The 22,453-nt window shown below is 42.8% G+C and overlaps 1 protein-coding gene across 2 annotated transcripts in view; it reads right to left on the bottom strand.

The window, feature by feature from the left end:
- Window positions 1-22,453, bottom strand: part of TFCP2 (transcription factor CP2) — a 1,028,615-nt gene that overhangs the window by 839,774 nt on the left and 166,388 nt on the right. For both annotated transcript variants that reach the window (XM_044083452.1, XM_044083451.1), the window contains exon 3: window positions 15,420-15,496. In XM_044083452.1, the coding sequence (XP_043939387.1) occupies window positions 15,420-15,496 (77 nt within the window). The remainder of the gene's footprint in view (window positions 1-15,419; window positions 15,497-22,453) is intronic.

The following is a 22,453-nucleotide window of genomic DNA, read 5'->3' as shown; positions in this document are numbered from 1 at the left end:
CAGAGGGGATGCCCTGAATATGTTAAGGATGCTATAGAGTATGTGAGTAAAATGTGGGGCATTAAATATAAACCTTTATTAGGAGTGGGTATAGACAATATAAGTATAATCAACAGTCAAGGAAATGAAAGGGATTTCCATACGGCATGTATTTTACCCTTTAGTTATTATACTGAGGATATAAAACATATTATCAAGAAGAATTGGAATATTTTAAAGGGGGATGATGCAATATTGGCTTTAGTGGGCAACGAACCTATGTTTGTTAATAGTGTGGGGTTTAACCTTAAGAATAAATTTGAACACAATATAGAGAGGTTTAAAGGACAATTGACAGGCACACGGAAATGTGGACACTGTAATCAATGTAAGGCCATTATGGAGGACCAGGAGGTGCAGTTGCATAATATCAGTAAAAATATTTTGCACTTTTGTCGTGGTAATTGTGATACTACCAATGTTATATATCTGGCTCTGTGCACCACCTGTCCTAGTTTTTATGTGGGTCAAACAGGAAGAAAATTGAAAAATAGGATTTATGAGCATTTGTATGCAATAAAGAAAAGGGATGAGAATAATGCCCTATTTAGACATGTATGGGGCAGTTCCAATTGCAATACTTTCAAGTTTGCAATATTGGAAGTGGTGAAGGTATCACCAAGAGGTGGGAGTATCAAGCATACTCTGGGAGAGAAAGAGGTTAGATGGCAAATATTATTGAATGCAACTTCACCACCAGGAATTAATGAATACATTACGATTAAACCTATATTGTTGAATAAGGTTTAATTTTTAAGCAATTTTTAAGAGATTTTTAGAGAGGTTTACAAATGTATAAAAAGCGTATATAAGTAAAGCAATATTTGAATGTACATACATATTTTTACAGTGTGTGTTGATGTATTAGAAGCATTAGTGATTTCAGTATCACATATACTAGTACTTTGAAATGGGAACAGCAGACTCTTATTTTTATATAGTTTATTTATATGCTGGTTTAATTGTTGTATGATTGGTGCATTAATTAGTATGAATGTAGTATAAAAAGTGTATGAATTTGTAAGGACAGTGTTCTGATGAAGTCTACGTATTTAGATGAAAGCGCTTAACCTTGTCGTAATTTATAATAAAGTGGTTTTTATACAAGATTTTTTAACTGGCAACATCTTTCATTCACCCCTTAGTGAATTCTGTTATACTCGTGCTATTGAGCTGATTTATTGTTGGACTCGAGTGTTGATATATTTTGAAGTTTCCCCATCATTTTATCCATCTCAACCTCAGTTAAATTGAGCGTAGAGCGCGAAGATGATGCCACAGACACCGGCCTGGAGTGCCGGTGGTGCGAAGCACTAGACTGTGGTCTAGATTCCTCCAGCTCCAGGAAAATCTGGGTGAATGGAGCTGGGAGGTACTAGGCCTCGGAGGAGTCCTACTCTTGGGAGGACCCGTCGGAGCAGAACGGTCCGGCAACCTCCTCCTCAGCTTATCTTTCTTAGATTTATCCTTCTCCACAGGCTTCGGAACGGGAAGTTGAGTCCCAGGGGCCTGGGAAGGGGACAAAACAGTAGCAGCCACAGACGCGGCTGAGTTGGTAGTAGTGGGGACAGCCATCTCCGAAGCTGGCAGGAGACCCTTCATCACTAACTTAGCCCTCCTGTCTTTGCCCGCGCAAATAGAGCAGGCCATCAGTAAATTCGTCTTGCTTAAGTACACCATGCACAGAGTGCAGACATCAGCTGAAGACAGCTTGTGGCCACAATCTGTGCACTTCCTGAAGACAGGCTTTGGAGTACCTGGCATGCCTGGGAAGATGACACACACCAACACACACATCTGATATCACACACAAATCCCTAGGGGTGACAGTGCGATGGTACTACTACAAAACACCTACACCAACACGACACACAACGCGAGGTAGGGGAGAGGTTAAAAAGGGAAGAAAAGTGGAACCTACACTCAAAGACCCACAAACAAAACGACACTTACCCAACAATAAGCCTGGAGCTCAGCGACCACGATTCTATGCTTTTCAGCTGCAAACAAGATCGGAAGGAACGAATGAGATAGAGGGGCATTATGGGTAAGGTGAGGAGCTAGAAGCTCAGATCAGATGCTAGTGAAGCGGCAGTCTCAGATCCAATCTGGATCAGACTACCCACAGGTTGATGACCAAATGAAGTCAACTACTTCAGATCAAGTAATATCAGAACGTATGCATAAAAAAAATTGCTAATACAGAGATATCAGAAGAGGAAGTCCCAACAGCTATCTCAACAGACCATAAGTCTGTCTTAAACTGAAAACTGTATTATTTGACTGTAAATCTCACTCTTATTAAATCTCAACTCTAAAAATAAATCGGGTTTTACTTCTCACTGAACAATATGGAAGTCCAGACTACAGGCTTCCACTCTGTTGCCAGCCTCATACCATTATATCGCCTACAGCATTACAGCACAATATCAATTGCTGTATGCTCACTGATAATGAACTCTTGATAAACACAAATAACTCTGTTTGCGGGGGTGCAAATAGTTAAAAGATATGGCACAGTGGTGCAACGGTTAGCGGTGTCACCTCACAGCAAAAGGTTCTCTGGTTCAGTTCTCAGCTGGGGTGTCTTCTATGCAGAGTCTGCATGTCCTCCCTACATTCATGGATGCTGTAGTTTCCTCCCACATTCCAAAGACATGCATCTGGAGCATTTGTCCGTAGACCTCCACTGAAAATGGGCTCTGTCCCAGTCAAACTTTCCTAGTAAACAAATGTTAAATAAAAATTAAATAAATAAAATATGAAGGTCTCAACGTCTCACAAACACAGCATCACACTAACACACCACTGTGCCCTACTAAAATGTTGTTCTTCTCCAAAACAACTTTTTTTGTGGGGGGGGGGGGAATCCATCCCCACACCCCTGAACTTCTACATACCAACTCAGACATCACGTTACCTCAATGAAATGGGAATACTTGGAGAAATGGCAGTCTCAGACTTGATATACAAAAGTCTGAATATTCACCCATTCAGTCTCCATTACTGCAGAACTCGCTATAATGGGTCCTGACATTACAAATGGTTACTACACATCACACTCTAAAGCACCCAAGTCTGACACAATGTACTGATATATACTGAGCACCCAAACCTAAAGCAATGTGTTGTCATATACTGAAGCTGTAAAGAAATCCCTACTTAAGCCTCCAGCATGTAAGGATCAAGTCTTGGCAAAAATTAAAAACAGACATAACAGCACATATCTCACCTTTAAAAAAGCTGTTACCGTGGGACAAAGGATCTAAAACTCCAGTAAACCAGATCACTCCACAAACAAAATTTTAGCAATTGGTTGACTTCATGGTGAGAGTCACATTTCCTACTCACTTAACTGGACAAAGACAGGGTGACAATGAGCTGTCTTAACTGCCAGGATCTCAGACATCAAAGGGCCCTTTGGGCCCTTTCACCAAACAAATACAATGACATGGTAGTTGTGCATGTGGGGATGAATGGCATGGATGGAAAACCTTAAGGGAGATGCAGAGTGATACATATGAGCTCTGTATGCAAGCAAGACCCTGAAACTGGACAGGCTCATCCCTTCTCCACAAATGATGCCTTGGTACAAAGAAAAGATGACCATCTTCAATAACTGGTGTCAATCTAGGGGATCCATATGTATCAGCATGAAACAAGACGCCAGACAGCCCTACTTGATTTGCAAATGACTGGCCTGGACTCCTCATTCAAAGGTTTGCACATATTGGCAAAATCCTTTGCTTCTCCAACTACTGCCTATTTATGCAAATTTCAGTAAATGAACATTCGCATCGTAGCAAATGGATCAGTATCAAAACAGAATCAAATTAAAGGAGGTTCTTCACACTGTCATAAGTCTAAAAACAATCTGCCAGACCTTGGGCACTAATCCATTGCAAAGGCACCCATATATGTGTAATTAATGAAACCTGGTTTTAAATGCCCATGAAGCACTCTCTCCACGAGGTTAGCGCCAACCACACCTCCTTCAGACCCAATGGAAAATGTGGTGGCATACCTATACTTGTCAGAGACCATACAACCTCTAGACAGATCCTTAGAGACCCACAAACAGAGAACCCCACAAACAGAACTTACCGAACTTCAAATCACACTAAGCAAAAAAGAGTATCAGTTTATTGCCTGATACAAGACCCCTTCTATGACCCCTAAAGTTAATGCCAAGGATGAACTTCCCATAAATCAGACCACCATCTTTCTGGAAGACTAATTACCTGTCAACTGGCTGGGGTACCTTTCCAATGTAGGACATGAACAGAAGTTTTTATACCAAATAAAAAGTCAGTGGACAATGTTGTTACTAGCCTAACTAAATAAAACAATTTTCTTGACTTGATACTTAAAAGTGCAGTATAATCCTGTGCAGCTCCAACAGTGCCTCCCACATCAATTTAAGTCAGATCACAGGCTAGTAACCTTTTCCAAACCTTTTTTCAAACTAACCACCCCAACTGATATATCAGAATTCAAAGACTTCAAGCACACACAGTTTCTTAAATTTTATGATTGAATTATGTCTGCAAACATATCGCTAAGAAGATTTACACCCACACAAAAGTACAGAATTGGCAGTGCAATCCAGATGAAAGTATAATGAGAAATTTCAAAGCAAACCACTCTGGTGATCCACTAACAAATAAAATCTATAAGAAAAGGAACAAATTCAAAGCAAACAGTGGATCTAAAGACCCTCCCTCAAAGTCAAGAAAAACTTTAGGGATTTAACTATGAATTAAAAAAAAAAAAAAAAGACCATTAGGTCTTCTAAGGCAGCCCATGAACTTAGGCTGGCATCTGAAGCCAAAGTCTGCAAATTCTTCTTGTTATGTTAGTGAAACTAACACACTATTCAATGTACAGAACTCATACTACATGACAAAACAGATTAGGTCCTGGTGGATACTGCCAATATACAAGAAAATAATTTTAGTGCAAATTTCACTCCTGGCATGAACATCCAAAGTCCTACTACTCCTGTATCTCTCAAACTCCCAACTGCATTAAAGAGCTCGTACTGAAGTAACTGTCCAAGACAAAATAATTCCTCTGTGAGACCAGATAACATACTCAGCTGTTTAATTAATGGCACCAAGCATGTCTACGCAAATATTTTACATAAGCTATTTTAACCTGAGCTGGCTACAGGCTCAGAACCGGAAATATGGCGTACAGCAGTGGTGATGCCAATTCATAAAGATGACCCTAGTACTGACCCAGAAACTACAGGCCCATCAGCCTGTTGAGTCTATTTGTAAGGCCATGGAGCACATTATAATAGACTAATGCATGCAATAAACATTTTATCAGGCTAGATCCACAGCAATATGGTTTTGCAAATGGCAGACCCTGCCTGATGACCTTGGTAAACTTTTTTAAGATAAGCTCTTTTGACAGAAGTGAAGCTACACACGTTCATATCTTACCTTGATCTGACTAAGGCATTTGATGCCATTACCCATACTAGTATAATTAGTAAACTAAATGCACTACAAAACAGATCCTCATACGGTAAAATGCATACAGTAGAGAGTCGATTATCCGAACGTCAATTATCAGAACAGTCAATTATTAGAACCAGCCTTTCAAAGTTTTCGGGTGGGAAAAATCATAAAGTCTGAAAATGTAAACATTATATGCATTTGCCTGGGCATGTTTTTTTGAGCTTGTAGCCAGCTCGTGTGTGAAAAATATTCTTTACTGCCTACTGAAACAGCTGAATGTTTGAAAAGTGTATTCCTGCATGCAGGAAAAAAAAAAAAAAAAGATTTTAGAAGTTTTTTACCCAGTCCAATTATATGTTTGATTATCCGAACAATTTGATTATCCAAACTACCCTAGGTCCCAATTAGTTTGGATAATCGACTCTCTACTGTAGTAAGTTAGCTAAAACAACCCACATGGTGCATGTGATAGGGGCAGCATTAGAGAACATGAAGGTGATCAGTGGTATGCCACAGGGTTTAGTGTTGGGACTGCTTTTGTTCAGTATTTACTTCTCCAACCTGTAGACTTCAAGCCAAGACCTACGGCTACCCAAGTCCACAAATGAATGCAAACTAGCAGTCACTGTCAAATCTTCCTCTCACACAAAAGTTCTCCAGAAAGAGCTTACACTTGCAACTGCCTAGTACACTGAAAATGGGCTTAAATTAAATGCTACAACATTCAACATAGTTGCATTTGGCAGACAAACCAATCACCCAAAATACAGCACTAACGCCCAGCTCCAAAATAAAAATGTCGTTAGAGATCTGGAATCCTGGGCTGGCAATTTACTTTCCTTTGATCACTACATAGCAACGGTTGTCAGAAGCCCTTCTACCTGGTGCAGCTGACTTCCAAGGAAATATCATCCAGATCAAAATAAATTGTCCCCTAGTATTCAGTACTGATCAGACCAACTACAGAATACAACTCCCCCTGGGATGCACTTTACCAGACATAACTGGAAAGACCCCAGTGATTCCTAACAGAGGATCACTGGTTTAAAATTTGTAAGCTTCCATAAAACTAGAAGCACTGCCCCCCTCTTGTGTGTCATATAGGTGCCTCAGAAAAGGCCTATGCCTTGCCTTCAGAGTAATCACATATCCAGTAGTCCGGGATCTCATCTACTGCTTCAAATCAAACAGTCACAAAATACCAGAACAAAGGATCTACATCTGTTTCAGGAGACAAAAAAGGAGAGAGAGATCTGTCATTTGGTGCTACCTTCACCTCTGCAACAACCACCTCCACAGATAATAGCAGTGCAATACACTACCTTCTTTCAAAAAAGACCGTATTCATAAATCCACACAGCCTGTGACTGGCTTAGTCTTCCTTGAAAGGGGAGGTACAGTCCAGGGTGAGAATTACAAACAGAATAGTCTTGAACTTCTAACCTTACTACGATAAAAGCAGCCAGCTGTAGCTCTTTAAAGGAATGCAGTCAAGTCCATGGAAAGTCAGTGGGCAAACTGCTCCTTCTTGGCATCTCATTCCCATTACTGTGAAAACTGACAGTCAATCAGTGGGTATTTAAAAATAACAGCTGTAAAATGAAATTGTGCCAATTACAATAATGACTAGCAACCAAAGCATTTAATTTTATGGCAGGCTACACATTTTAGCAAGGCTTGTCTACACCAACATACCACCTTGGAGGGATTCAACTGAAAAAGTAAAAGCCATATTGATGGCAGACTAAAACAGTTCACTTAGTAAATCAAGACGACACAAGTACTTCAAGGACAACAACAAAGTAGAAAAAAAACTTTTGCCTTAAAACAATAACAATGTACATCCAAAGACATGGAAAACTACACTTAGCAGATTAACATAAGGACATCATTTTTAAGAAACTTAAAATGACACCTATGTCCTAAGCATGCATCATTTACCCAGAAGGTGCATTTCCTTCCTTCAAGGTAGATCTCCACAATTTCACATACCGAAGAATGACTTGATGATTTCTCCCGCTCTGTGGCACTTCTACCCTAGGTCAACTTTCTAATTGTACACTATGTTAGGTTTGAATGAAATGTCACCACTTTGCCTACTCACACCCACTGAGGTCATAAAAACTATTCAGGCCCAAAAGTCATAAATGTGGACTCTGTACTGTCATAAAAACTGACTTTTGTTTCCTTCCCTTGGGCCACAAACCTGTTAACGCCTTTTGTAGGGTGAAGGCATACAAATAGAAGTTATGTCCTTACCATAACGTTCCATGTGGAGTGTTCATCTCGCCTTTGTTCTTACACCTGGGTTCGGAGCCGATCCTCGGCTCCGTGTCGGCCGCTTAGCAAAGCTCTGCATCGAGAAGAAGCTCGAGACCAACCTAACTCCCACAATCCCCCTCTGTCTTTACCTCAGATCTAGTTTGCAAGCAAACCAACAGAAATAGAAGAGAGCAAAACACATTCATGCCAAACAAAAATAAACATAGCTAAAATACATAGCCATAACAAGTGCTCCAGGCAGAAGCAGGAGAAACAAACCAGGCACCTAAACTGGACGTTCTTCCCGAGGGTGGGAATGTAAGAACAAAGGCGAGATGAACACTCCACATGGAACGTTATGGTAAGGACATAACTTCTATATGTGAGAGTGTTCAATCTCGCCGTTTGTTCTTACACCTGGGTAGCGTCCCTAGCTCCATGTCCCTGAGGAACTCAGGGGAGAACGTTCCTGAGCACAGTGGAACCAAAGGTTGCCCTGTCCCTAGAAATCCTGTCTACTTTGTAGTGAGAAATGAATGTATGTGGTTTAGACCAAGTGGCAGCCGCACAAATAGTGTCTAATGGCAGGCAGGCCACATGAGCCAGGGATGTAGATACTGATCTTGTAGAGTGCCCTTTGGGCTTGACAGATAAAGTTTGTTCAGAGGCAGTATAAACAAAAACAATGCAATCAGAAAGCCATTTGGACAGGGTTCGTTTTGTAACCGCCATACCTTTCTTGCTGTCTGAGAAGGCTACAAAGAGCTGGTCTGTTTTTCTGTGATCCTTTGTTCTGTCCAAGTAAAATCTGAGTTGTCTATGAACATCTAACTTGTGTAACATATATTCCAACTTATTGGAATGGTTCTTGAAAAAGGTGGGGAGTTCAATGGACTGATTAATATTATTAACGGAACATACTTTGGGGAGAAAGGATGGATTAGTGCGCAGAGATACTCTATCAGGGTGAAAGCTCAAATGAGGATGTTTAATAGAAAGAGCTTGAAGCTCCGATACCCGCCTGGCCGATGTGATAGCCACCAGAAAAAGGGTCTTCCATGACAAAAACTTCAAAGGACAGGAAGAGGCTGGTAGCATTAGCTGTGACAAGAGAAGGTTCAAGTTCCAAGGTGAAGTAGGACTTCTAACCGTTGGTCCAACATGGAAAGATCCTTTTAGAAAGGCCTTACAAAGTCTGTGAGCCATAATAGGAGCCCCACTTTCCCCCACATGAAAGTTTGATATGGCAGCTAATTGCACTCTCAAAGTGGCAGGAGAAGCCCCTTGGTGGAACAGTTCGGTTAAAAACTCCAAGACCTTATTCAAGGGAGCTATTAGGGGATCCAATTGTTGTGTAGTTGCCCAGTGCACAAAACGCTTCCATTTACTAGTGTAGATCTTTGTAGTGGAAGCCTTATGAGAAGCCACCAGGATATTTTGAACTGCTGGGGATAGAAGATCAGACCTGGCTAAGAAGGGAAGCAGAGCAGCCAAGCTGCTAGCCTGAGGGAGAGAAGCGACGGGTGGAGAGCCACTGACGAATGGGTCAGTAGATCCGGCTCTGGGTCCAGGATCCAGGGTTCTCGCATTTGGTGTGCCAGAAGAGAGGGAAACCAGATTTGACGAGGCCAGAATGGGGCAATGAGGATAATTGTCCTTTGCAGGTTGCTGGCTTTCTGTAGAAATTTTGAAATCAGGGGAACAGGAGGAAAAGCGTACAGGAGACCCGGGGGCCAATCGTGAACCAGAGCGTCCCTTGGGACTTCCCCTGGAAGGGGTAATAGGGCAAAATAGCTCCTGCATTTGGCGTTCATTGGAGACGCAAACAGATCGCAGGAAGGCTGGCCCCACTTGCGAAATATTTCCTTCGCAACTGACTGATTGAGGGACTACTCGTGAGGTAACAGGATGGCTCTGCTCAACCTGTCCGCTATGACGTTGGATAACCCCGGGATGTGCGTTGCTATCAGAAAACGACCTGTGGACTCCGCCCATTGCCAGATTCTCATGGCCTCTCTGCATAGTTGATAACACTTGGTTCCCCCTTGCTTGTTTATGTACCAGACTATGGACATGTTGTCCGTCTGAACTGCAATTGTCCCTAGAGGAAGAAGGGGAGCAAAGTGTTGCAACGCAAGAAACACTGCCCTCAACTCTAGAACATTGATGTGCAGATTGTACTCCAAATTGGTCCATTCACCTTGGACTGTCTGTCCCTGAAAGATGCCCCCCCACCCTATCAGGGAAGCGTCCGTGGTCACCATTGCTGTAGGCGAGGGGAGCACAAATGGTCTTCCCGCTGGAAAGATTGCAAGTCCGTAGCCACCAAGCTAGGTGTGATTTGCATATGTTTGTGATGAGGATTTTGTGTGTCAGGGGTAGCTTTTGGAATGACCATTGTGCAAACAGTAGTCATTGAAGAACTCTCATGTGCAGTCTTCCCAAGGGTATCGCAATGAGAGAAGCTGCCATGAGCCCCAAAACCTTTAGAACTAGTTTCGCCGGGGATTTTCTGGATGATAGAAGAAGATATATATGGTTTCGTAGGGAGTTTATCCTTTCTGGAGGAAGCCTTAGAATTAAACAACGTGTATCCAATTCTGCTCCTATGAATGAGATATGCTGTGATGGCTGTAGTAAGGATTTTTCGAAATTTACGGAAATCCCGAGATGTACACAAAGCCGTAGCGTGTAATCCCTGGCCTGAATCAGTCGACGCTCGGTGGTGGCAGAAAGGAGCCATTCATCCAGATACGGAAACACCTGGAATCCCAGGCGTCTCAAGTGAGACGCTACCACTGCCATATATTTGGTGAAAACCCTGGGGGCTGAGGTCAGACCAAAGGGCAGGGCTCAAAACTGATAATGACTGGCTCCCAGCCGGAAGCGCAAGTGATCCCTGGACGCCCTGGCCATCTTGATGTGGTAGTATGCGTCCTTGAGATCTATTGAGCACATCCAGTTGTCCTTCTGTAGAAATGGAAGGATCGATTGAAGCGTGACCATCCGGAACTTTTCCTTCTTGATGAAGGTATTCAGTTTGCTTAGGTCTAGAATTGGCCTCCAGTCCCCTGTCTTTTTTGGAACTAAAAAGAACCTTGAGTAAGTTCCGAATCCTCTTTGGTCCGCTGGGACTGGCTGGATGACTCTTTTTTCTAGCAGCTTTGAAATTTCTATAGCTGCAGGATGTCGCAGATGGGGCGGCACATCTGGAAGTCTTTTCTGTGGAATAGGGGGCAATAGGAAGGGAATTCTGTATCCTCTGGTAACAATGCTTTTTACCCAATTGTCTGATGTAAGATTTTGCCAGGCCTGAGGGTATAAAGCTAAGCGACCCCCGACTGCCTCCAGAGCAGGACAGTCGGGCCTCCTCTCAGGAGTGCTGGAAAGGTTTCCCGGGGAGTGTATCCCTGTCACCTTGGTTCTGCGGACCCCCTCTGCCACCAAGGTGACGTCTTCCACCTCTGCCCCCTCCTCTGCCTCTAGAGGGGGCATCACCCTGTGTGCCTGGGAAAGAACCTTGGGGTTTTCTAAACCACATTTTTCCACCACGTTGCCCTTTGGGGTACGGTCTAGATGGGGTGGAGAAACGGACTCCGACAGCAGACAGAGTCTTTCCCTCTTGCTCACACCGGGTAAGGGTCTCTTTTACTTTGGGGCCAAACAGAGTGGCATCATCAAACGGGGCGTTAGTAAAGGAAGACTTGAAGGCTTCCGCAAATGAACATAAGCGCATCCAGGATCGTCTACGAAGAGCAATCGCTGAAGCCGCTGCCCTACTCGATCCTTCGGCTGCATATGAGATCAGCCTCATGGAAGAGTTTGCAATAGATGTAAGGGTATTGAGATGTGCTGTAACCTTCTCCGAGACAGCAGCATCTGTAGTACCCTGGAGGGTATCTCCCAACTCTGACTAGATCCCTCTGTAGCCGTGTGAAGTGGGTCAAATAGTTCAGGGATCACATAGAAAAAGCCGCTGAACTAAAAATGCGCTTCCCATACCTGTCCATAGTCCTAGAATCTCTGTTAGGCGGATGGACAGATGAGGAAGATTCGGACATCTCCTTTTTCGTGGCAGCTGCCACCACCATAGCATCCACTGGCACTCCCTTTGTCAGATAAGCTTTATCTTGGGGGGCAGTAATATATTTGTTAGGCTTTCTAGGGACTGGCTCCACCGTGTCAGGTGCCTCCCACGCCCTTCGAGCAATCAGTTCCATCAACTCATCGAAGGGCGGAGTAACCCAGGAGGAGGAAGGGCGAGCACTGAATGCCTTCAGCAAGACTGACTCATCCTCAGAAGGGGGAAGGGCTTGCCAATCACCTCTCTGTTTTAGGATCTCCAGGATGTCAGAAAAGGTGACATCCTCCGAGGGTGATTTTGGGGACCCTTCTGACTCATCTAAGTCAGTGTCCGATGTCAATGATTCTTGTGGAGAATCTAAGTGTCTCCTCTTACACAGTCTTTTCCTCGGAACTTCCTCGGGGGGGGGGCATCCGAAGAAGCCTCCGAGGAAGAGGGGGCACCCTCTAGGGGTGACTGAGACACTGGTGCTCGACGCTTAGACGTAGCCGTGGGTGCAGAGGAGGATAACGGCCCTTTAGGGGAAGGAGAAGCTGTTTCTGCTGAAGTGGTTGTCTGAACAGACAACACCTTCCTCATGAGATCGAAGGCCCCCGGGTCCCGAGTCGAGGTATCCCCCGGTTCCGAAGAAGTCGGAGGAATTCCCAAGACAGGCACCGAAGGCATCGACCCAGAGGACTGAGCCGAGTCGATCCCGGCCGAGGCCCCGAGAGGGAGCGTCGGAACCGAAACATCAGTCCGACTCTCAGTCCCGGATCCAAGGATGGATCTTTGGCTCCGAGACTCCGGTACTGGATCCGACGGAGTCGAGGTGAACGGTACCGACCGAGAAAAGGACGGATCCAGCACCAAGGGCTCCACAATCAACAGATCAGCCTCTCCCGGCTTCGAAGACTGGATGGGCCTCGGAGGAGGAACAGGTGGAGATAGTGGAAGGCCTTCGAGTCTCGACACCAACTGGGAGGAGACAGAGATAAGTTTGGACAAGGCTGTATTCTCCATCAGTTTCTGCACCGCGCGGTCTACATCGGTGTCGGAGAGGGGCCTGGAAGAACGCGTCGAAGGAATCGAAGACGGAGCCGACCTCAAAAGCGCAGGTGGAGGGAGCTCCGTCACCGGTTCCAAGACCCGAGGCTCGGTAACTGACAACAGTTCAACACTCAGCCCCGAAGTCTGTGGAACCGGTGATCGAACTTTGAATGAAGAGCTTGGAGCCGATGACTTGGGCTCCGACGTCTTCGATTCCTTCGAGGATTTAGATGCCTGGTCTGAAGCATCCAGAGCCTCTTGGAAAGTAGGCTTCAAAAGACCCCTATCCATAAGCTTCCTGCGCCTATCTGTCATGACCCTCCCACTGAAAGAATGACAGATGGAGCAGTCCTCTTGCAGATGGAGAGGGCCAAGACAGTAGACACAGGAGCTATGATTGTCTGTGACGGACATCTTCTGTCCACATTGGCACCGTTTGAAGCCTGATTTAGCTTTTTCTGACATGTTAGCAAAATCAATCCAGAAAACAGAGAAATAGCCAGTAGTAAATGTCCAATCCAGTAAAAGTTGTCAAATCCAGTAAAAATTTGTCAAATCCTGTTAATAAAGTCACATCCAATAGTCAACTCCAGTAAAAGTAAAAGGGTGGGGTAGGCCCCGAGGGAATAACTCAAAGTAGTATATAAAAATTATATACGGAAACGAGAAACCCTCGATACACTACTCATACACACACACAATCAACTTTAGAAGAGTTTTATACTAAAAAAAAAATATAAGAAATAATGAATCTTAGCTTTGAGGTGGTCCGAGCTCATCAAAATGATGCGAACGTTGCAGCGGCAAACTAGATCTGAGGTAAAGGCAGAGGGGGATTGTGGGAGTTAGGTTGGTCTCGAGCTTCTTCTCGATGCAGAGCTTTGCTAAGCGGCAGACACGGAGCCGAGGATCGGCTCCGAACCCAGGTGTAAGAACAAACGGCGAGATTGAACACTCTCACATCACCTCTTTGGGATAGCCAGTGACAGCAACTTCAGTAATTAGCAGAATTTTGCAAGCCAGGAAGTATGATACACTGACTAATGGAAGGAAGACATGATCCAAAACTCACAAAATATCATTTTTTTTTTTTTTTTTTTTTTTAAAGAGAAGGCATCTCCGTTATTTCTCTATTCTTTGAAAGAAATTTTCATAAATGGCACAACACATGTATGAAACAAATATGCAAGAGTGACACAAACAAAAAAAACTGACTTTTTTTTACTGATGCTTCACACACTTAACATTACTTTTTACTACTTCCATTCTCAGTGAATGAGACTGATCTGACAACACAGGCTAGAAAACTAATCTCATAAGCTCTCTGCACTGCATTATGAGCAAGTAGCAATGCTTTCCAAAAAAATAACAATGTCAGCTCTCATGAAAGCACTCTGGGTTAGAAAAAGAATAAAGTAATACATAGTTATTGTTCTGCACAGGTTTGAACTGCGTAGAACTTTATGGCATGCTTTTCCTTTAAAGTTTCTGCCTACAATGGTCCTTTAACGCAAAGAAATACCTCTTGAAAAAAGAGACAATATACAAAAACAGTGGGGAGCATTAATGCATTGGGAACACAATAAAATGATTCAGGGTTTGGAAATGAGTTAGCAAGTTATTCAGTAAAAAAAGAATAAGGCAAGTTGGGTGGCCCAGTCAATACCATCCAAGTCTTAAGTTTCTGCTGTAATGCTTTCCATTACAAAATCTATTAGGTGAGAGAAGTAATTTCAGTTTATCACACAGTGTTCTTTAAAGAAAAGAAAACCATAATGAAACTTTCAGAGGTCACACATTACAACTTAAAAGGGCAACTCCAGAAAAATAGAGCCTACGCTAGAGGAATCCTGAGTTTGCAGTTCAGTTTCTTCCAAATGAAGTCTGTCTAAACTAACTACACAATACTGCCAAGGTCAACAGTCAGCACTGCAGTACAGTATATTGCGCGGTGTGACAACTTTTCTCCATTACAATTCCGAGTAAAGCTTAAATGTGGAACAAAACTGACAATATACAAAGCCGGCTATCACTGAAACTGAAGACACTTCAGGTTAAAATACAGTCTACAGAACACTGTCTCTCAAAGCTGCTGCATGAACAACTGCATAAAAAGCAAGAAATATTGCCAAAGGAGTCAACAGTTTTCCAAGTTTCCACTTAAACGATTTCCACTTTTGTCAATACTTATTACTTACAATTAAACTACAGGGGTACAACAAACTAATCTTTTGTTCAAAATTTCACCGTTACATCAAAATGCTTCACTCAGAAAACAATGGACTTCTGACATCAAGCTACAAATGAACAATAAACTAAAGACGTATGATTGGGTTAACTAAAGAGGAGGTAATGGTCTTGCATTTGTATGCAACAGTAATATCCAAAACATATTCTGGGGGAAAAAAAATAGGAAAGTTGTAGACACCAACAGTCCAGATCAAAAGTGAAGATGTCTACCAAAGTATATGAAAGGCTAAACATAAAATGCTAGACTAACACTTCATAATCCTATAAAAATCAGTTAGGATACTTACTTTAACCAAGCAGCCAGTAAGTTCTGGCAGCTCTCCCATTTTCCTGTTATCAAGCATACGTATTTCATATGACTGACCTGTAAAACGAAAAGCATTTATCAAGATAATTTACATTATTCTTAGGAAACTGAACAACTTAATATGAATACATGCTTCCCCTCCAATAAGATGCATTTAATAAATGTCAGAAGAAGCAATACCTTTTTTCTATTCATAAAATTTTGATCTGTACAAATATATTTATACTATTCTCTGCCCTCAAGTCCTGGGTTACATGTAATGAAGCAAGTGTCATTTATGTAACATGGAGGTACAAGGCAGGTTCACAAAGGTTTCCCTTTAGCTGTTTAACTTATAAGAATGCCTGGCAAGACAACCACATTCTCACGATCTTTACAACATACTACATCATGCTGCAGAATCTCATTCAAAACTCATTTACATTTTCTAAGCTAAGAAAAAGCCTGTCAGATTTCCCATGACCTTCATATGGCTTACTGCATCAAGCACCATTTTTCCCAATTTTCATTTTAAATTTACATTTGCCTGGATGTTAATAAAAAAATACATAAATAAAATGTTGTCAAACCCAATGGGTTACATAATAACAGCACAGTTAAAATACCATAATCACCAGACACTGGCTTCCATGACTGCTATTCCAGTGTCAGTATGCATGACTTCTCATCAGAAGCAAGTCAGACGCGACGCATCCAAGTACAATCTCTCTTCAACATTACTTAAACCCTGTACCACAAGTATGCCTTACTGGTTTGCTTCCACTGGGGGGATTGTCACTTGCTTAATTCTGCAAGACTTTTTATGGCAATGGGGAAATGGAAGCAAAAAATGCAAGGCAAAATGTTTTTGCACGTTTGTTCATTTACGAAAAATGGAGGGTATTGTTTGTTTGTGTCTTTCAGCTTTACCCGGTTAGGGGTTGCCACAGCGGAACTCCGGTCTGCTAATGATTAGTAGTGGATTTTTACGTACAGAGTTACCAGCGCTGACGCACAACCTTCAACGAAGGCAAGCCCCATTCACATATGCCTCCACACAGAAGACGCTCTAGCTGAGAATCGAACGGGACGTCTTGCTATGAGGCGACAACACTACTGCAGCACCACCACCGCAGAAAAATGGAGGGTATATATGTGCATAAAAACATTCATTCTGCAGATAATCTAACATTTAGCTTTTCTGTTTGCAGCACTCTGCTCTCATGTTTTGTATTAAAACTACTCACTGGTCTGGGAAATGAAGAGGAAACGGTTTCTTTTTTTATTTAAGAAAAGAAAATCAGACTATTTACATGTATGGAAATCTTTTTATAACAATCTCCAGATGTTGAACTTTTACAATGCATCCCATCATCTATGTTTTAAAGCCACTCATCTTTGTTTACTAAACATACTAAAAATTAAATTTTAGGTCTTTCCAAAATACCTTCACATAAAATGCATTTACTATACAGTGTAAAAATTTTACCTACCACTGAAGTGCATTGTACTCCAAGAGGTGAAATCTGTTAAATTTCACTATCAGTTTCATTAACCACCAGGGTCAGCTAATGGTACTAGGTTGCTGCTGTACCCCTCACCCTCCACCACTCTTCTGAAAAAATTCAAAATTATGAATATGCTCCCATTCAACACACATTAGTAGCATTGGTACATCTCTGTGCAGTACGTGGACACTATCTTATTTGGGTCTGGACCACTTTGCTGAAAACTAACTTGAACAGAAGCAGTCAGCTGAACTGCACCAACTTGTTAATAAGCCAACAAGTCAAAGATCCCACATATCTCACTTGTCAGCACTACAATAAACACTTTACAAAAATCTTAATTATTTTTTCAGGAAGGAAAGATGGTTCTCACTCCACTTGTGCCATAATAGACAATAGTCAACTCTATAAAAAAGATAATTATTCCTTCTGATTCACAATAGCACTCAATAAAACCTCACCAGATAACTTTGTACAACTGATCAGTGGGATACTCGACATGAAAAACGTGTCCACAGGGTTCTCAAAGCTCATTCTCCCTTAACTTCATTTTGCAGACATTTTCACGTTCAGACATGATCACTGATCTGGCATAATGTTTGCGAGATAACCTGCACAACCAGCATAATGCTTCATATGAGGCACGTCATCTCACAGCTTAATTTGTCCAAGTCTTTTGGGTTTCTAATACCACAACGAGAGAGGACCCCATTCCTAAGTCAGGGTATGATTAAAATTCAAGAAATTAGTATAATTTTAATCTTTGATGTTAGCCAAAAGTTCTTTTCACACACGCGCAATGGGCTATTAACTGTGAAGTAATCAAAAAATATTTTTGAATGTTCTCTTGGAATTCCAGCTTGTGTAAAAAAATTAAGTTTTAGTCTGAAATACAATATACGCACCCCCCCACCACCAAACAGAATTTATCTGCCCAGCAATAGCAAGTGCTAGCTGACCAATCCCTGAAAGCCTGCAACACGAGCGCTCTTGGCAGGAAAGCTCAGAAAGACTTTACACCCAAACCACTCTTTCTGCAGTTCAGCTTGAGCAGAACAATTCGGACCTGTGGAAGGTGCCTTTGAAGCTTTGGAAGCTGACCGGCTGTTATATCCTTAGGATACAACCCCATACAGATGAGGCTACTGCAACAGTGATCAATACGATTAACATATTACCTTATTACCTTACTCCACTGAACGCCAGCCTGCAGAACCAGATACTGCACAGAGTCAGTGCAAATGAATGGAGCACACCTATTCACTTACACTGACAAAACGTGTCAGTCTGCTGTTATTCAATCACTTTGTAGCATTCAACTGGAAAATATTTGACCTAAACCTGAAAAATGAATTTTGACTGAAACAGATCCCATTAAGGTCCAATATCTTACTGTCCCAGTGAGGACAGTGGAAATCATCTTGTGCGCAGTCTGCCTGGAGAACCATCAGATAGTAGCAGACATGGCACCACAGTGGAATGAAAGTTTTGGGTAACAAAATGTTCTGAAAGTACAGTTTTGTACCTACCATAAATGTAGATGTCCGAACAGGATGGCATCTGCAGTCATAACAAATGGGTTGTCCTGTCATCAGGCAGCCCTTCGGTCGGCCGGATTCCAAAGTCTGGGTCCGGCTTTGGCTGATGTCGCACTTCACCCGACGTCATCTCTGCTGGTCTTTGGGTATAAAAGCATCAGCCGACGCCATTTTCCTCAGTGTTTCTTGCCCCAGATGCCAGTTGCCCTCTTGGAAAGCTAAATTTTGGATAAATGCCAATGTTTCCAAAAAAGTAGAAGGCAAACACAAAAAATAACAATGTATGTACATATATACAAACAAATACACCATAAGAGACTCCCCCCAGCTAGCTATTAGGAGGGTAAATACCCTAGGAGTACCACAGAGGGGAAGGAGGGTGGGTAATCCTGACTGCAGATGCTATCCTGTTCGGACATCTACATTTATGGTAGGTACAAAACTGTACTATGTCCTTCAAGGATGCATCTGCAGTCATAACAAATGGGTAGAATACCATAGCCAAACTAGGGGAGGAGGAAGAAGAATTATGGTGTAGTTAGGATCCCTTGCAGTACAGCAGTGGCAAACCCTGCTCTGGATCTGAGTATAGAGGTAAATTATAATGCTTGGCAAATGTATGCACGGAGGTCCAAGTAGCCGCCTCAATAATGACCTTGGTTGCCACTCCTCGTAAGAAAGCTGTGGTAGTGGCTGTAGCCCTTGTAGAATGAGGTCTTATGTTCTGTGGAATTGGTTTTCCGTGGTAGGAGTAGCAGAATCTTATGCAATTTCCTATCCATTTGGAGATTGTCTGCTTGGAAATTGCTTTTCCTTCCCTTCCTGTTGCATAGGCTACTAAAAGCTGGTCAGTTTTTCTGTCACCTTTGGTTCTGTCCAGGTAGTAGCGTAACTGTCTATGTACATCCAAGGTATGCAGCAGTCTTTCCCCCCTGTTCTGTGGATTGGGAAAGAAGGTAGGTAGGTGGATTGCCTGGTTTAAAGACACTCTGGATACCACCTTAGGCATAAATGTAGGATTAGTTCTCATGGACACCCTATCTTGATGGAAGATTAGGAAGGGTTGTACTGCCATTAAGGCCTGTAGTTCTGAAACCCTCCTTGCTGAAGTAATTGCCAGTAGGAAAGCAGTTTTCCATGATAGGTGTTGAAGATCTGTTGTTGCTGATGGTTCAAATGGAGGGAGTGTCAATTTTTCTAGCACAAAGTTCAAGTCCCATGCTGGTAATGGTGGTTTCCTAGGAGGTTTTACATTCTTGATCCCTCTGAGGAACTGCCTGAGTAGAGGATGCGAAAAGACAGGTGGATCGAAGCTGTATTCTGCTGAAATAGCTGATGCATGTATCTTGATGGAGGAATAGGACAGGCCTGTATGTAGAAGCTCTGCCAAGTACTCCAGGATGTTAGCAATATCTATGTTCGACGCATCTTTTCCTCTTTCAGTACTTCAAATGACAAACCTTTTCCATTTTCCTGCATAGTTCCTTCTTGTTGAAGGTCTGCGGGCTTCAAGGATAATGTCTTTAACCCTTTGGTATAGGTCTGGGTTAGTTGCTGCTATGTGATGTTCCAGGCAGTCAGTTGCAAGGTTTTTAGGTTTGGGTGCATGATGTAGTTGTTCTGAGTTAACATCAAAGGCATCAGGGGTATTGACCACATTCTCCCCTGAGACATGCTCCTCAGCAATGGATACCAGTGTTGTCTTGGGCTCCTCAGCAATGGATACCAGTGTTGTCTTGGCCAATTCGGAGCTCCTCAGCAATGGATACCAGTGTTGTCTTGGCCAATTCGGAGCTATCAGGATTATCCTTGGACGTTCCTCTTTGATTTTGAGTAGTACCTTGTGCATCAAAGGAAGAGGTGGGAATGCATATGCTGTCAGGCCTTTCCAACTGAAGGATAGAGAGTCCACCTTCCATGCAAGTGGGTGGTATGTCCTTGTGCAGAATTTTTTGAGCTGGTGATTGAGTGGGGATGCGAATAGGTCTATTTGTGTCATTCCCCATTTCTTTGTGATGGCCTTGAAGATGTCCGGGTGTAGCATCCATTCGTGAGCATCCGAGGTGGTTCTGCTTAACATGTCTGCTAGGGTGTTTTCTTTTCCCGGCACAAATATTGCCTGTAACTGGATGTTGTAGCTCAAAGCCATATTCCAAAGGTCCAGAGTCATTCTGCATAGGGGGTATGAATGAGTGCCTCCCTGTTTGTTGATGTACCACATGACTGTGGTGTTGTCTGTCCTTATCATTAAATGGCCTTCTTTGAGGAATGGTCTGAATTTCTGGATTGCTAGTTTTACTGCCAGCATTTCTTTTTGGTTTATGTGCAGGTGCAGCTGGTCTGGAGTCCACAATCCTTGTATGCATTTGTCCAACATGTGCCCCAGCCTAGGTCTGAGGCGTCCGTTGTGATGGTTTGGCTTGCTTGAAAGTTGTGGAAGGGCAAGCCTGGGTTTGACTGGCATGCTTGAGCCCACCATAGGAACTCCTGTTTCAGGCATGGGATTAGTGGGATTTCGGTTTCTAAGCTGTGCCTGTGTTGAGACCATAAATTCTTTAGGTACCACTGTAGCTTTCTCATATGCAGTCTGGCATGTGGGACCAAGACTATGCATGATGCCATGAAGCCCAAGGCCTGCAGTACTTTCCTTGCTGTTAGTTTGTTCTGCTTTGTTAATGCCAAGAAGTAAAGAGGGAGTTGTTTTGTTTTTCTGCAGTTAGGAATGCCATTTGTTTTACTGTGTCCAATTCCGCACCCAAGAATGTTCTTGTTTGGGATGGCATCAGTCTTGACTTTTGTAAATTGACTGTGTATCCCAGGGCTTGTAGTAAGCAAATGACTCTTTGTAAATCTGTTGTCAGCTTGCTTTTGTTGTCCGCTTGTAACAGGCAGTCGTCCAGGTATGGATAAATTTGGATTCCCTGTAGCCTGCAGTGAGCGATTACTGATGCCAGGCATTTTGTGAATACTCTGGGCGCAGTAGATAAGCCAAAGGGCAATGCTGAGAATTGATAATGCTCTGATCCTGCAAGAAATCTGAGGTATCTTCTGCAATTTGATCGTATGGGGACGTGCAGGTATGCCTCCTTGAGATCTAGAGTTACCAGCCAACACTCCTTGCTCAGCATGGGAAGAAGTTGCTGTAGGGTCAGCATTTTGAATTTTGGGACAAGGATGTATGTGTTTAAGACGGACAGGTCGAGAATAGGTCTCCAACTTTTCTTTTCTTGGTACTAGGAAGAGTCTGGAGTAGAATCCTTTGCCCTGTTCTGTTATTGGTACTCTTTCCACAGCTCTTATCTTTGTTAATTGCGCTATCTGCTTTAGAGCTTCTGTTTTTTACTTTGGAGGTAGGTTTGGCATTCCTCTTTTTACTGGTAAGGTGTGGAAGTGGAACCTGTAGCCTTGGTCTATGGTTTGCAAAATCCACTTGTCTTTTGTGATATAGTGCCAATTTTTCGAAAATAAGGCTAACTTTCCGCCTAAAGGTGCTGTTATTTGCTCCCTGGTAGGCGGTGTCAGAGCCAAGTCACTGTGATTGTCCTGTTGCAGTGGCAGTGGTTGTGTCTGTGCCTCGGTTATTGCCTTGCCACTGTCGTCCTCTGTAGGCACCTCCTCTGGATTAATTTCTGCCTCTAGAGCGTCAATTCCTGCCTCTTTGAGATTTTGAGGAGTCTGGAAAGGACCAATTTTTGGCAGGCCAGTTCTTGCTCAACCTTTGGTCATGAACCTGTAAGAAATCCTTAACTGTTTGTACAGATTTTGCCTTCTCTTCCATTTTCTTCATTACTTGCTGAGCAGGTGTACCAAATAGACTGGCCTTATCCATAGGAGCATCTAACAGCTTTGCTTTAACATGATCCGGCAAGACCTGTTCTTTCAACCATGCATGCCTTCTTATCACTGTGCCAGTCATGGCTGATCTAAATGAAGCCTCCAGTGCATCATAGCCACATTTTAAAGAATGGTTACTAACCTGCTGAATGTTA

Source organism: Protopterus annectens, chromosome 9.part0 (genome assembly GCF_019279795.1).
Source record: "Protopterus annectens isolate FY-2018-M chromosome 9.part0, PAN1.0, whole genome shotgun sequence".
Taxonomy (NCBI): Eukaryota; Metazoa; Chordata; order Ceratodontiformes; family Protopteridae; genus Protopterus; species Protopterus annectens.
The sequence above is the reverse complement of the archived record's forward strand: the minus strand, read 5'-3'. Positions and strand labels throughout refer to the sequence as shown.